This window comes from Rana temporaria, chromosome 7 (assembly GCF_905171775.1).
Source record: "Rana temporaria chromosome 7, aRanTem1.1, whole genome shotgun sequence".
Lineage (NCBI taxonomy): Eukaryota > Metazoa > Chordata > Amphibia > Anura > Ranidae > Rana > Rana temporaria.
This window is the reverse complement of record NC_053495.1, coordinates 210,275,031-210,287,423: the sequence shown is the minus strand read 5'-3', so window position 1 is coordinate 210,287,423 and position 12,393 is coordinate 210,275,031. Positions and strand designations below refer to the sequence as shown.

The 12,393-nt window shown below is 54.9% G+C and overlaps 1 protein-coding gene across 1 annotated transcript in view; it reads left to right on the top strand.

Moving 5' to 3' along the window:
• MAST2 (microtubule associated serine/threonine kinase 2) overlaps positions 1-11,970 on the top strand; it is a 189,405-nt gene extending 177,435 nt beyond the window's left edge. The window contains exons 22-26 of the mRNA XM_040361097.1: positions 2,741-2,967; positions 3,564-3,686; positions 5,383-5,519; positions 5,763-5,953; positions 9,886-11,970. Of these exons, the coding sequence (XP_040217031.1) occupies positions 2,741-2,967; positions 3,564-3,686; positions 5,383-5,519; positions 5,763-5,953; positions 9,886-11,594 (2,387 nt within the window). The 3' untranslated portion in view covers positions 11,595-11,970. The remainder of the gene's footprint in view (positions 1-2,740; positions 2,968-3,563; positions 3,687-5,382; positions 5,520-5,762; positions 5,954-9,885) is intronic.
• Positions 11,971-12,393: the final 423 nt, after the last annotated feature.

Here is a 12,393-nt window from a genome sequence, read left to right as displayed (position 1 = left end):
CAGCGCAAGGCCAACAGTTCGCCTGTGTATGCGCCTCTTGGGCAAGCTAGTGGCCACCTTCGAGGCAGTGCCCTACGCCCAAATCCACTCCCGAAAATTGCAGAAAGCAATTCTCGCAGCTTGGGACAAGAGAATCCAGGCCCTGGATCTTCCCATATCCCTGTCCCAGGCAGCCCGTCAGAGTCTGTGCTGGTGGCTGGTCCCACAGAACCTTTTGAAGGGAAGGTCGTTCAGTCCAGTTTCATGGAGGATTGTGACTACAGACGCGAGTCTTTTGGGGTGGGGCGCAGTCCTGGAAGGATTGACCCAGCAAGGGAAGTGGTCAAGAGCAGAATCGATCCTGTCGATAAATGTTCTGGAGATACGAGCAATCCGGTTGGCTCTAGTTGCATGGACAGATGTATTACAGGACTCCCCTGTGAGGATACAGTCCGACAACGCCACGGCTGTGGCCTACATAAACCACCAGGGCGGCACCAGGAGTCAAGCAGCCCAGAAGGAGGTGGACCGGATCTTTGCTTGGGCAGAGTCCCATGTTCCCTGCATCTCAGCAGTGTTTATCCCCGGGGTGGACAATTGGCAGGCGGATTTCCTCAGCCGCCATCAGATGTCTCCGGGAGAATGGTCCCTCCATCCCGAGGTATTTCAGGCCATCTGCCAAAGATGGGGAGTCCCGGAGGTGGACATAATGGCCTCCAGATTCAATACGAAGTTGACCAAGTTCGTGTCGCGGACAAGGGATCCATTGGCCTACGGGACGGTCGCCCTGGTATGTCCTTGGCATCAGTTTGCACTGATCTACGCCTTCCCTCCGTTACGGATGCTACCCCGCCTTCTTCTCAGAATTCAGGTGGAGCACAAGCCAACGATTCTAGTAGCCCCCGCGTGGCCCCGGAGGCCTTGGTACTCCTTAATAATAAGGATGGCAGTAGAAGAACCTTGGGTCCTCCCGTTAAGGCCGGACCTCCTCTCACAAGGACCGTTCTTCCATCCTGCCTTACAGGCCCTAAATTTGACGGCCTGGCGGCTGAATCCCTAATTCTTAGAAACAGGGGCCTCTCTGGCCGGGTCATTCCCACCCTGATTAATGCAAGAAAGCCAGTCTCTAGGCTTATATACTATAGGGTGTGGAAGGCTTACATTACATGGTGCGAGGCTAAGAGATGGCATCCCCGCAAGTATGTCATTGGGAGAATCTTGGAATTCCTACAATTAGGAGTAGAAAAAGGTCTGGCTATTAGCACAGTCAAAGGACAGGTCTCGGCCCTATCCATTTTCTTTCAGAGACCTCTGGCCTCTCACTCCTTAATGAAATCTTTTTTGCAGGGGGTTATTCGGATTAACCCTCCGATTAAAGCTCCCCTATATCCTTGAGATCTAAACTTGGTTCTGTCGGCTTTGCAAAGTCAGCCCTTTGAACCGCTGTCTGAAATCCCGCTGGTCTTGTTGACTAGGAAACTAGTTTTTCTGGTCGCTATGGCTTCCGCCAGAAGGGTATCAGAACTGGCAGCCTTGTCATGCAAGACACCTTATTTGATTGTACATAAGGACAGGGTCGTTCTTCGGCCACATCCGTCCTTCCTACCGAAGGTGGTATCTAGCTTTCATTTGAATCAGGACTTAATTCTTCCGTCCTTTTTTCCTAAACCTTCCTCTAAGAAGGAGAGACTCCTGCATTCCTTAGATGTGGTTAGGGCTGTTAAGATTTATCTAAAAGCCACAGCCCAGATTCGCAAGACTGAAGTCTTATTTATTCTGCCGGAAGGACCTAAAAAAGGTCAGGCAGCGTCTAAAGCCACCATTTCCAAGTGGATTAGACAAGTGATTGTACAGGCCTACGGCCTGAAAGGTAAGAGCCCACCCTTGTCGATCAAGGCTCATTCCACGAGAGCCGTGAGCGCCTCTTGGGCAGCGTATCACCAGGTCTCCATGGCCCAAGTCTGCAAGGCAGCGACCTAGTCGTCGGTTCATACGTTTGCTAAATTTTATCAAATGGACGTTAGGAGGAACGCTGATTCAGCCTTCGGGCAGGCGGTTCTGCAGGCCGCAGTATAAGATCCTCTTGTCCTATGGCACCCGCTGTTTTTTTCTGTGCATGGTTGTTTTTCCCTCCCCTCATTTGCATTGCTTGGGGCCATCCCATATGTAATGGCTATGCTGCTCTGTGTCCCGTGATGTACGATAAAGAAAAAGGGATTTTTAATAACAGCTTACCTGTAAAATCCTTTTCTTGTAGTACATCACGGGACACAGAGCTCCCACCCCTCTTATGGGGAATTTTGGGATGCATATTGCTTGCTACAAAACTGAGGTACTCCCACTATGGGTGGGGGTTATATAGGGAGGGAACTTCCTGTCGGAGAGTGCCAGTGTCCATCACCTGAAGGTGCACTATATAACCCATATGTAATGGCTATGCTGCTCTGTGTCCCGTGATGTACTACAAGAAAAGGATTTTACAGGTAAGCTGTTATTAAAAATCCCTTTTTTCGCACACTACAAAAAACACAACCCAACTAAATGGCGACTTGGCAATCAACTGAGTGTTGCTGCTCGTCACGCGGGTTCAAACTTGTTCAAGCTCACCACACATGCGGTTATAATTGGCTCAGTCTTGTTATTTAATAGACATACGTTGTCTGTAATTGGTGTGCAGCAAGTATAATATATAATATATATATAGAGAGAGAGAGAGGTTTGTTTCCTGTTTGTACTAATCAAGTCTTTTTCCTCTGCACAGATCACCACACGTGTTCCCCTCTGGCCAGTCCCATGTCCCCGCGTTCGCAGTCCTCCAACCCGTCATCCCGGGACTCCTCCCCGAGCCGTGACTTCTCCCCCGCCGTCTCCCACCTCAAACCGCCAACCATCATTTACCGCGCCGGAAAGAAGTACGGCTTCACTCTACGAGCCATCCGTGTGTACATGGGGGAGAGCGACATCTACACCGTGCATCACTTGGTCTGGGTGAGTGCGCCTTTTCCACTCCTTCAATGGGGCTCTGAATTCAAAGCATGAGTAGATCAATCGGATGGAAATAAGGCGCAATGGATTTGCGACTTCTCGACAAAAATCTGGGCACCAAATTTAAAGAAGCATGTATAAAGTCCAAAAGGAGCACCAACAATGTTAATTATTAGTATTGGTTCAAAAACACAGAACAGCCATCATGTTTTGGGGGCTCAAAGACCCCTCCCCACTTCAGGATTTTAACCACTTAAGACCTGGACCATTATACAGGTTAAGAACCTTGCCCATTTTTGTGATTCATTAAAGGCATGATAGTACTTGTAGTTCATTCACAGGGAACTGAATGAATGACTTGGCCATGTGGACGGAGCCCTGCACAGCCTTGCTGCTTTTGGAATGTGACAGCGGGTGAGGGGAGAGGATCCCCCCGCTTGCTGTCACAGTGAGAGAAGGTGTGGGTGCAGGCAGCCGTTGTCTGGTTACATGTTACACCCTGACCTTTATTCTTTTTTTGGGGAATACAGAAAATGTAGCCAATCAGAACGTGTCTATATCATGCCCCCTCCCTTCTAATAAACCATCTTCAATTCCAGCACGTGGAAGACGACGGTCCTGCGCACGAGGCCGGACTGCGAGAAGGCGATCTCATCACTCATGTCAACGGGGAACCCGTCCATGGATTGGTCCATACAGAAGTTGTGGAGCTGATCCTGAAGGTATGTCTGGGGAAATATGGAACAGCTTTCCGTACATTGGTGGGATGACCACAAGACTCGGCGCTGTGCGCATTCCATCCGTCTGTCTTTGTTATTCGTATAAATCCAAGGAGGGGGGCGGGGCACTAAACTGATTCTAGATGCTGAAAGTTTTATACCTTAATGCATTCTCTGCATGCAGCTCCCCTCCCAGCCCCCCCCCCCCCCCCCCTTTACCTACTAGAGCCCATTCTTCATCCAGAACTGTGCATGACCGCAGTGAATCTCCCCCCTCCTCGTTGGCTCTCTCTCTCTCCCCCTCCTCGTTGGGTCTCTCTCTCTCTCCCCCTCCTTGTTGGCGCTCTCTCTCCCCCTCCTCGTTGGCGCTCTCTCTCCCCCTCCTCGTTGGCTCGCTCTCTCTCCCCCTCCTCATTGGCTCTCTCTCCCCCCCCTCCTTGGCTCTCTCTCCCCCCCTCCTCGTTGGCTCTCTCTCCCCCCCCTCCTCGTTGGCTCTCTCTCCCCCCCTCTTCGTTGGCTCTCTCTCCCCCCCTCCTCGTTGGCTCTCTCTCCCCCCCCTCCTCGTTGGCTCTCTCTCCCCCCCTCCTCGTTGGCTCTCTCTCCCCCCCTCCTCGTTGGCTCTCTCTCCCCCCCTCCTCGTTGGCTCTCTCTCCCCCCCTCCTCGTTGGCTCTCTCTCTCCCCCCCCCTCCTCGTTGGCTCTCTCTCTCCCCCCCCCTCCTCGTTGGCTCTCTCTCTCCCCCCCCCTCCTCGTTGGCTCTCTCTCTCCCCCCCCCTCCTCGTTGGCTCTCTCTCTCCCCCCCCTCCTCGTTGGCTCTCTCTCTCCCCCCCCTCCTCGTTGGCTCTCTCTCTCCCCCCCCTCCTCGTTGGCTCTCTCTCTCTCCCCCCCCCCTCGTTGGCTCTCTCTCTCCCCCCCTCCTCTTTGGCTCTCTCTCTCCCCCCCCTCCTCTTTGGCTCTCTCTCTCCCCCCCTCCTCGTTGGCTCTCTCTCTCCCCCCCCTCCTCGTTGGCTCTCTCTCCCCCCCCCCCCTCCTCGTTGGCTCTCTCTCCCCCCCCCCCGCCTCGTTGGCTCTCTCTCTCCTCTCTCTCCCCCCCCTCCTCGTTGGCTCTCTCTCTCCCCCCCTCCTCGTTGGCTCTCTCTCTCCCCCCCCCCCTCCTCGTTGGCTCTCTCTCTCCCCCCCCTCCTCGTTGGCTCTCTCTCTCCCCCCCTCCTCGTTGGCTCTCTCCCCCCCTCCTCGTTGGCTCTCTCTCTCCCCCCCTCCTCGTTGGCTCTCTCCCCCCCCCTCCTCGTTGGCTCTCTCTCTCCCCCCCCCCTCCTCGTTGGCTCTCTCTCTCCCCCCCCCCTCCTCGTTGGCTCTCTCTCTCCCCCCCCCCCCTCCTCGTTGGCTCTCTCTCTCCCCCCCCCTCCTCGTTGGCTCTCTCTCTCTCTCCCCCCCTCCTCGTTGGCTCTCTCTCTCTCTCCCCCCCTCCTCGTTGGCTCTCTCTCTCTCCCCCCCCTCCTCGTTGGCTCTCTCTCTCCCCCCCCCCCCCCCCCCTCGTTGGCTCTCTCTCGCCCCTAGCCAGCCCAACCCTTCGGCCAGCCCAACCCTCTCCCCGCCCCTAACCAGCCCAACCCCCTCCCCGTCGTAGAGTGTGAAAATAGTATTCTCTGACCATTGATGATCTTTGTATTGATAACATGATATTTGATTGTATATTCCAGAGCGGGAATAAAGTCTCCATATCCACCACGCCCTTTGAGAACACTTCTATAAAAGTCGGGCCGGCGCGGAAGTCCAGTCACAAGTCTAAAATGGCTCGCCGCAACAAGAAGACTAAAAGCAAAGACGGGCAAGAGAGGTAAATGTGGGATCTAACGTCACTGCCTGAGCGCCGCGCCTGGGGGGAGGGGCCTGTCTGTGTGTACACTCACTACACAACATTGTAGCAAAGTGTAATTTCTTCAGTGTTGTCACATGAAAAGATACAAGAAATGTGACTGAGGGGTGCACTTACTTTTGTGAGATACTGTAAATGCGATGTCTAGGGACTTTTATCTGTAAATTTGGATTCTCCTTCATTGATTTGTCCGTCTTTTTTCAGCAGTAAGAAGAAAAGTTCGCTTTTTCGGAAGATCACAAAACAATCGTCACTTCTGCACACCAGCCGCAGCCTGTCCTCCCTGAACCGCTCGCTGTCCTCCGGGGAGAGCGTGCCGGGATCTCCGACTCACGTTCTGTCCCCGCGATCCCCGACCCAGGGCTACCGCTCCACGCCAGACTCCGCCCACTCAGGTGAGGGTCACACTGCACATTTCCAACATCCACCTTGATAGTGATAAGATCTTTCTGTTGGAGGAACGATCGCGCAATGAGGATTCTTCCTGTTTTATGATCCGTCTTCCCCTGGCGTATGATTGGTTGTTGGGTCTGAAAATTTTATTTCTTGCTGAATAAGTTTTACAGTCACTTTAATAATTTAGTTTGTGTGCCCCTCGCATATATTATAAAGCATAAGGGCCCCAACCCCCCGGGACGCAGACCGGTATCGGTCTCTGGCCAGTTGATAACCGGCCCGCACGGCAGGAGGTGAGCGGCGACCGCGGTCCGGACCGGTCTATTACAGACCGCGGGCGCCATGCCTGTGTGTCCTCTGCTGGCTATCCCGCCCCGCTGACGATTTTACCCTATTAGCAGGTCACAGGGTGGGAGGAGCTGGAGCCCTCTGTCCCGATCTTCAGCTCCAGCCCTCTGTCCCCGATCTGCAGCTCCGGCCCCGATCTGCAGCTCTGGTCCTCGATCTGCAGCTCTGTCCCCGATCTGCAGCTCTGGTCCCCGATCTGTAGCTCTGTCCCCGATCTGCAGCTCTGTCCCCGATCTGCAGCTCTGGTCCCCGATCTGCAGCTCTGGTCCCCGATCTGCAGCTCTGGTCCCCGATCTGCAGCTCTGGTCCCCGATCTGCAGCTCTGGTCCCCGATCTGCAGCTCTGGTCCCCGATCTGCAGCTCCGGCCCCCTGTCCCCGAATCTGCAGCTCCGGCCCCCTGTCCCCGAATCTGCAGCTCCGGCCCCCTGTCCCCGAATCTGCAGCTCCGGTCCCCTGTCCCCGAATCTGCAGCTCCGGTCCCCTGTCCCCGAATCTGCAGCTCCGGTCCCTCGGTCCCCAATCGGCAGCCCTTCCTTCTGCCCTGCCAAAGGTAAGACTTAACAGGGAAGGCAGAGAGTGAAAGGGGCACTGTGATGTAAGAGAGAAAGGGGCAGGGGGGACATGGCTGCAAGGGGCACTGTAAGGGAGGGGGTCTGTGATTGCTAGGGGCACTGTAATCTAAAGAGGCATTGTGATATAAATAAATTACAGTACTCATTACAGTGCCCCATTGCATCGCAGTTCCCCTTTACAGTCCAGTCCCCTTTACAGTCCAGTCCCCTTTACATCAGAGCACCCCTTTTCAGTGCAGTCCCATTACATTATGGTGCCCATTTATAATGCAGCCCCCTTTACGTTACAGTGCAGCCCCCTTTACATTACATTATGGTGCCCCTTTATAATGCAGTTCCCTCTACATTACAGTGCCCCTTTACATTACATTACAGTGCCCCTTTGCAGTGCAGCCCCCTTTACATTACAGTGCAGCCCCCGTTACATTACAGTGCAGCCCCCTTTACATTACATAATGGTGCTCCTTTACAGTGCAGCTCCCTCTACATTACAGTGCAGCCCCCTTTACATTACATTAGTGCCCCTTTACAGTGCAGCCCCCTTTACATTACATTAGTGCCCCTTTACAGTGCAGCCCCCTTTACATTACATTAGTGCCCCTTTACAGTGCAGCCCCCTTTACATTACATTAGTGCCCCTTTACAGTGCAGTCCCCATTGCATTACATTATAGTCCCCTTTACAGTGCAGTCCCCATTGCATTACATTATAGTCCCCTTTTACAGTGCAGTCCCCATTACATTATGGTGCTCCTTTATAGTGCAGCCCCCATTTACATTAATGTAACGGGGCGCTGTAATATAAGGGGACCTGTGATGTAAAGGGGGCTGTAATGTAAAGGGGACTGCACTGTAAAGGGGGCTGTAATGTAACGGGGACTGCACTGTAAAGGAGTGGCTGTTATAAGAAGGGGCTCTGAGGACACTGTGGGACCATTTTAAAGAAGGAATTGTGATGTAAAGGTTGACTGTGGACACTGATATAAAGGGGGGACTGTGCTGTAAAGGTGGAGTTGTAGTGTGAAGGGGGCTGAGGGCTAACTCCATAAATATCCTGTTTGCCAACCTTTCGTCCCGGTCCCTGGAGGAATTGTCTGCCACGAAACTGGTCCTTGGTGTAACCGCTGTAAAAGGGAGATTATAAACTAAAACCTGCTGGTTCTAGCCCCCTTCATTTGTTAATAGTGTAAGGGTCTTTCACACTGGGGGGGGTAAAACCTCATAGTTTAGCCGCTTTTTGCTGCTGCTGAACATTAGAGGGCTGCTGCGATGATTTTATCCCCCGACACTTTCGTTGGGCATCCACCCAACACAACTCATTCCAGTGACTGGGACGGCTTTACAACCGCAGGCTTCAGGGGGTTAAATAGGGCCGTGAGGAGGCGATGCAGCTCAGAGAGCCCCGTTATCACCCCTTTATAGTGACGTTATCGCCCCTTTATAGTGACGTTATCGCCCCTTTTATAGTGACGTTATCGCCCCTTTATAGTGACGTTATCGCCCCTTTATAGTGACGTTATCGCCCCTTTATAGTGACGTTATCGCCCCTTTATAGTGACGTTATCGCCCTTTTATAGTGACGTTATCGCCCCTTTATAGTGACGTCATCGCCCCTTTATAGTGACGTCATCGCCCCTTTATAGTGACGTCATCGCCCCTTTATAGTGATGTCCTCGCCCCTTTATAGTGACGTCATCGCCCCTTTATAGTGACGTCATCGCCCCTTTATAGTGACGTCATCGCCCCTTTATAGTGACGTCATCGCCCCTTTATAGTGACGTCATCGCCCCTTTATAGTGATGTCATCGCCCCTTTATAGTGACGTCATCGCCCCTTTATAGTGACGTCATCGCCCCTTTATAGTGACGTCATCGCCCCTTTATAGTGACGTCATCGCCCCTTTATAGTGACGTTATCATCCCCCCTTTATAGTGACGTTATCGTCCCCCTTGCAGTGACGTTATCGCCCCTTTGTAGTGCCGTTATCGCCCCTTTGTAGTGCCGTTATCGCCCCTTTGTAGTGCCGTTATCGCCCCTTTGTAGTGCCGTTATCGCCCCTTTGTAGTGCCGTTATCGCCCCTTTGTAGCGACGTCATCGTCCCTTTATAGCGACGTCATCGCCCCTTTATAGCGACGTCATCGCCCCTTTATAGCGACGTCATCGCCCCTTTATAGTGACGTCATCGCCCCTTTATAGTGACGTTATCCCCCCTTTATAGTGACGTCCTCTCCCCCCTTGTAGTGGCGTCCTCTCCCCCCTTGTAGTGGCGTCCTCTCCCCCCTTGTAGTGGCGTCCTCTCCCCCCTTGCAGTGGCGTCCTCTCCCCCCTTGCAGTGACGTCCTCTCCCCCCTTGCAGTGGCGTCCTCTCCCCCCTTGCAGTGGCGTCCTCTCCCCCCTTGCAGTGGCGTCCTCTCCCCCCTTGCAGTGGTGTCCTCTCCCCCCTTGCAGTGGCGTCCTCTCCCCCCTTGCAGTGGCGTCCTCTCCCCCCTTGCAGTGGCGTCCTCTCCCCCCTTGCAGTGGCGTCCTCTCCCCCCTTGCAGTGGCGTCCTCTCCCCCCTTGCAGTGGCGTCCTCTCCCCCCTTGCAGTGACGTCCTCTCCCCCCTTGCAGTGACGTCCTCTCCCCCCTTGCAGTGGCGTCCTCCCCCCCCTTATACTGACGTATAGTTACAATTGGTGGTATTTGGATAGGGTGTGAGATTCTCCCGCTCTCTGGTGACCAATGAGATCACAAGTGATGGGAATACAGAATTGTAGAGGTGTTACCAGAACAGGAAGAGGGGGGAAATCCTCCCATGGGGGGGACACCTGTTCAAGATGGTTTTGTGACAGATTTCCTCTCACTTCCCGTTGTGTCTCCAGAACAGGAAATGAAGGGAAATCTCCAGAGATCGCCAAAAAACCCTGATGGGGGTTTCTATCCAAAGAATTTAATCTTTTGGCTATACATAGATTTTATTTTTAGGGTCTCGGGTAAAAATTATAATCATTTTTTTTCTCCTTTTTCCTCAGTGGCCGGGAACTCCTCCCAGAGCAGCTCTCCGAGCTCCAGCGTTCCCAATTCCCCGGCCAGCTCTGGACACATCCGGCCCAGCTCTCTACACGGACTGGCCCCGAAGCTGCAACGGCAATACCGCTCTCCTCGGAGAAAATCGGCAGGGAACATACCACTGTCCCCTCTGGCACATACACCGTCCCCCACGTCGCAGTCCACCTCCCCCCAACGCTCTCCCTCTCCTCTACCGGGGCACGGCTTGGGCAACTGCAACCTCATGCAATCCTTCCCGGTGAAGCTGCACTCTTCTCCGCCCCTGGTGCGCCAGATCTCCCGACCAAAGAGCGCCGAGCCCCCCCGCTCTCCTCTGCTGAAGAGGGTCCAGTCTGCGGAGAAGTTGTCGGGCTCGCTGTCCTCGGAGAAGAAGCTGGCTTCCTCCCGGAAACACAGTCTGGACATCTCTCACTCCGACTTCAAGAAGGAGATCCTGCAGAGGGACCTGAGCCTGCAATGTCTGCCCGAGTCCCTGAGCGAGAGCGGCGGAGGAGGGAAGGTGGGGATCGCCGAGAAAGGGACGCTGCAGAAGCCGTCGTCGCGAAAGCTCGGGGCCATTCGCCAGGACAGGGTGGAGAGGAGGGAGTCTCTGCAGAAACAGGAGGCCATCCGAGAAGTGGATTCCTCCGAGGACGAGACGGACGACGGCTCGGAGGATAGTCAGGACGGGAGGAGACTGTCCTTCAGGACGGACCAGGATTCGGGTTCTGGATTCAGCGATGAGAAAGATTCCCTCCAGACCCGACGCAAGAGCAGGAGCGACAGCGACTCCTACCTGCTACTCGTCTCCCGGAGTAGAAGTGAATCAACAGCGTCCGGCACCCTTACCCCCAACTTATCCTGTCCTAAGCTGTCAGAGTGTAGGTCTAGAACACTCCCAGAGACTTACCTGACGTCTGCTGCTCAAGCCGCAACTCTAAAGCACAATACCAATCGTGCCCACATGGGTCCGCGGGTGCCCGCGAAACCACTCCATGAACTGAGCCGCCATGACAGTCCGCAGAGTGCGGGGGCGCAGCCTGGCGTTGCCCTTCCCGTAGACTCCGACAAGATGGAGGTGCCCGTGTGTCCTCAGGCTGGTGTTCCTGAGATCGTACCCACACCTTATGCAGCCACTTCACAGACTGATGCGGTACACTGCCCCGCCCCTGCCACCCTTTGCCCCACCCCTTCCACCCCCTGCCCAGCTGCTAGCGTGCAATATGTGACAACTGCCAGCGACCCAGGGCAGCAGGGACTCGAAAAGCAATGCACTTTACTCGATCCTGGCGAGACCGCGGCAGCGGCGCTGGGTGACAAAGCTGCCTCTCTCGCCACACCGATGGCCACAAGTGTCCTGGGACCGGTGAAGCTCGCCGTGCCGGGAGCCAAGGAGGCCGGCCACCAGTTGGGATCGCGGGAGAACACGCAGAAGAGGTCCGATATTTCAAGGTCCGAGTCCGTTCAGAGCATGAAGAGCCCGTATGCCGAGGGAGCTTTCAGGACATGCTCCTCTCTGAACGAGTGCAACGCGGCCGCCATCGGCCAGCAGACGGACACTAAGAGCTCAGAGCTCCCCTCCTCCGCGGACCACCCTGTGGTCAGGTCTCAGTCACTGGGCGGGCTGAGCCAGAAGCTGCAGGGGGAGGGGAGAGCGGACTGTCCCCCCTCACAGACAGACAGGAAAACATAGCAGCCTTGTGTGAGCCTGGACTGTGTGTGCTGTGTACATTTCTGTAAAGAGAACCTCCCTTGTCTTTCCGTGTCTGAAGAGTAAAAGTCTGCACCCCCCCAACTGCCTCTTATCAATACAGGGTACCCCCAACCCCCATGCTTCCCATAGACACATCCTGTAGATTCCTTTTCTATGAGCAGATTGGAAGTTATTGCTGGAAGGAAGAAATGGGGGGGATTTATAAAGTTGGTCACAGAGAGAATCCGCTTCCTTTTCCCGGCAGATCTCGCCTAGTTCCCGGCCGGATATCTTTCATTGTCGCCCCTCTGCCGTCTTCATGTATCAATCTTCTTCCATTGATTATCAATATTCCATCTAAAAGTGTCCCAACCCCCCCCCCCCCCCCCCCCCAACTGGGGAATCCAGAGGTGAGCCTCCGAACTAGAACACACCCCCCCCCCCCCCCCCAGCTGTGCAGGGCGTAACACCCTTGTGCCATTCCCCTGCGTCACTCTTGTCCCCATTCCCCCTGCGTCGCTCTCCTGCCGTGTTCACTCTTGTCCCCGTTCCCCCTGCGTCGCTCTTGTCCCTGTTCCCCCTGCACCGCTCTCCCGCCGCAACGCTCTTGTCCCTGTTCCCCCTGTACGATCTCCCGCCGCGGCGCTCTTGTCCCCGTTCCCCCTGTGTCGCTCTCCCGCCACGGCGCTCTTGTCCCAGTTCCCCCTGCGTCTCTCTCGCCGCGTCGCTCTTGTCCCCTGTTCCCCCTGCGTCGCTATTGTCCCAGTTCTCGCTGCGTAGCTCTTGTCACCATTCCCCC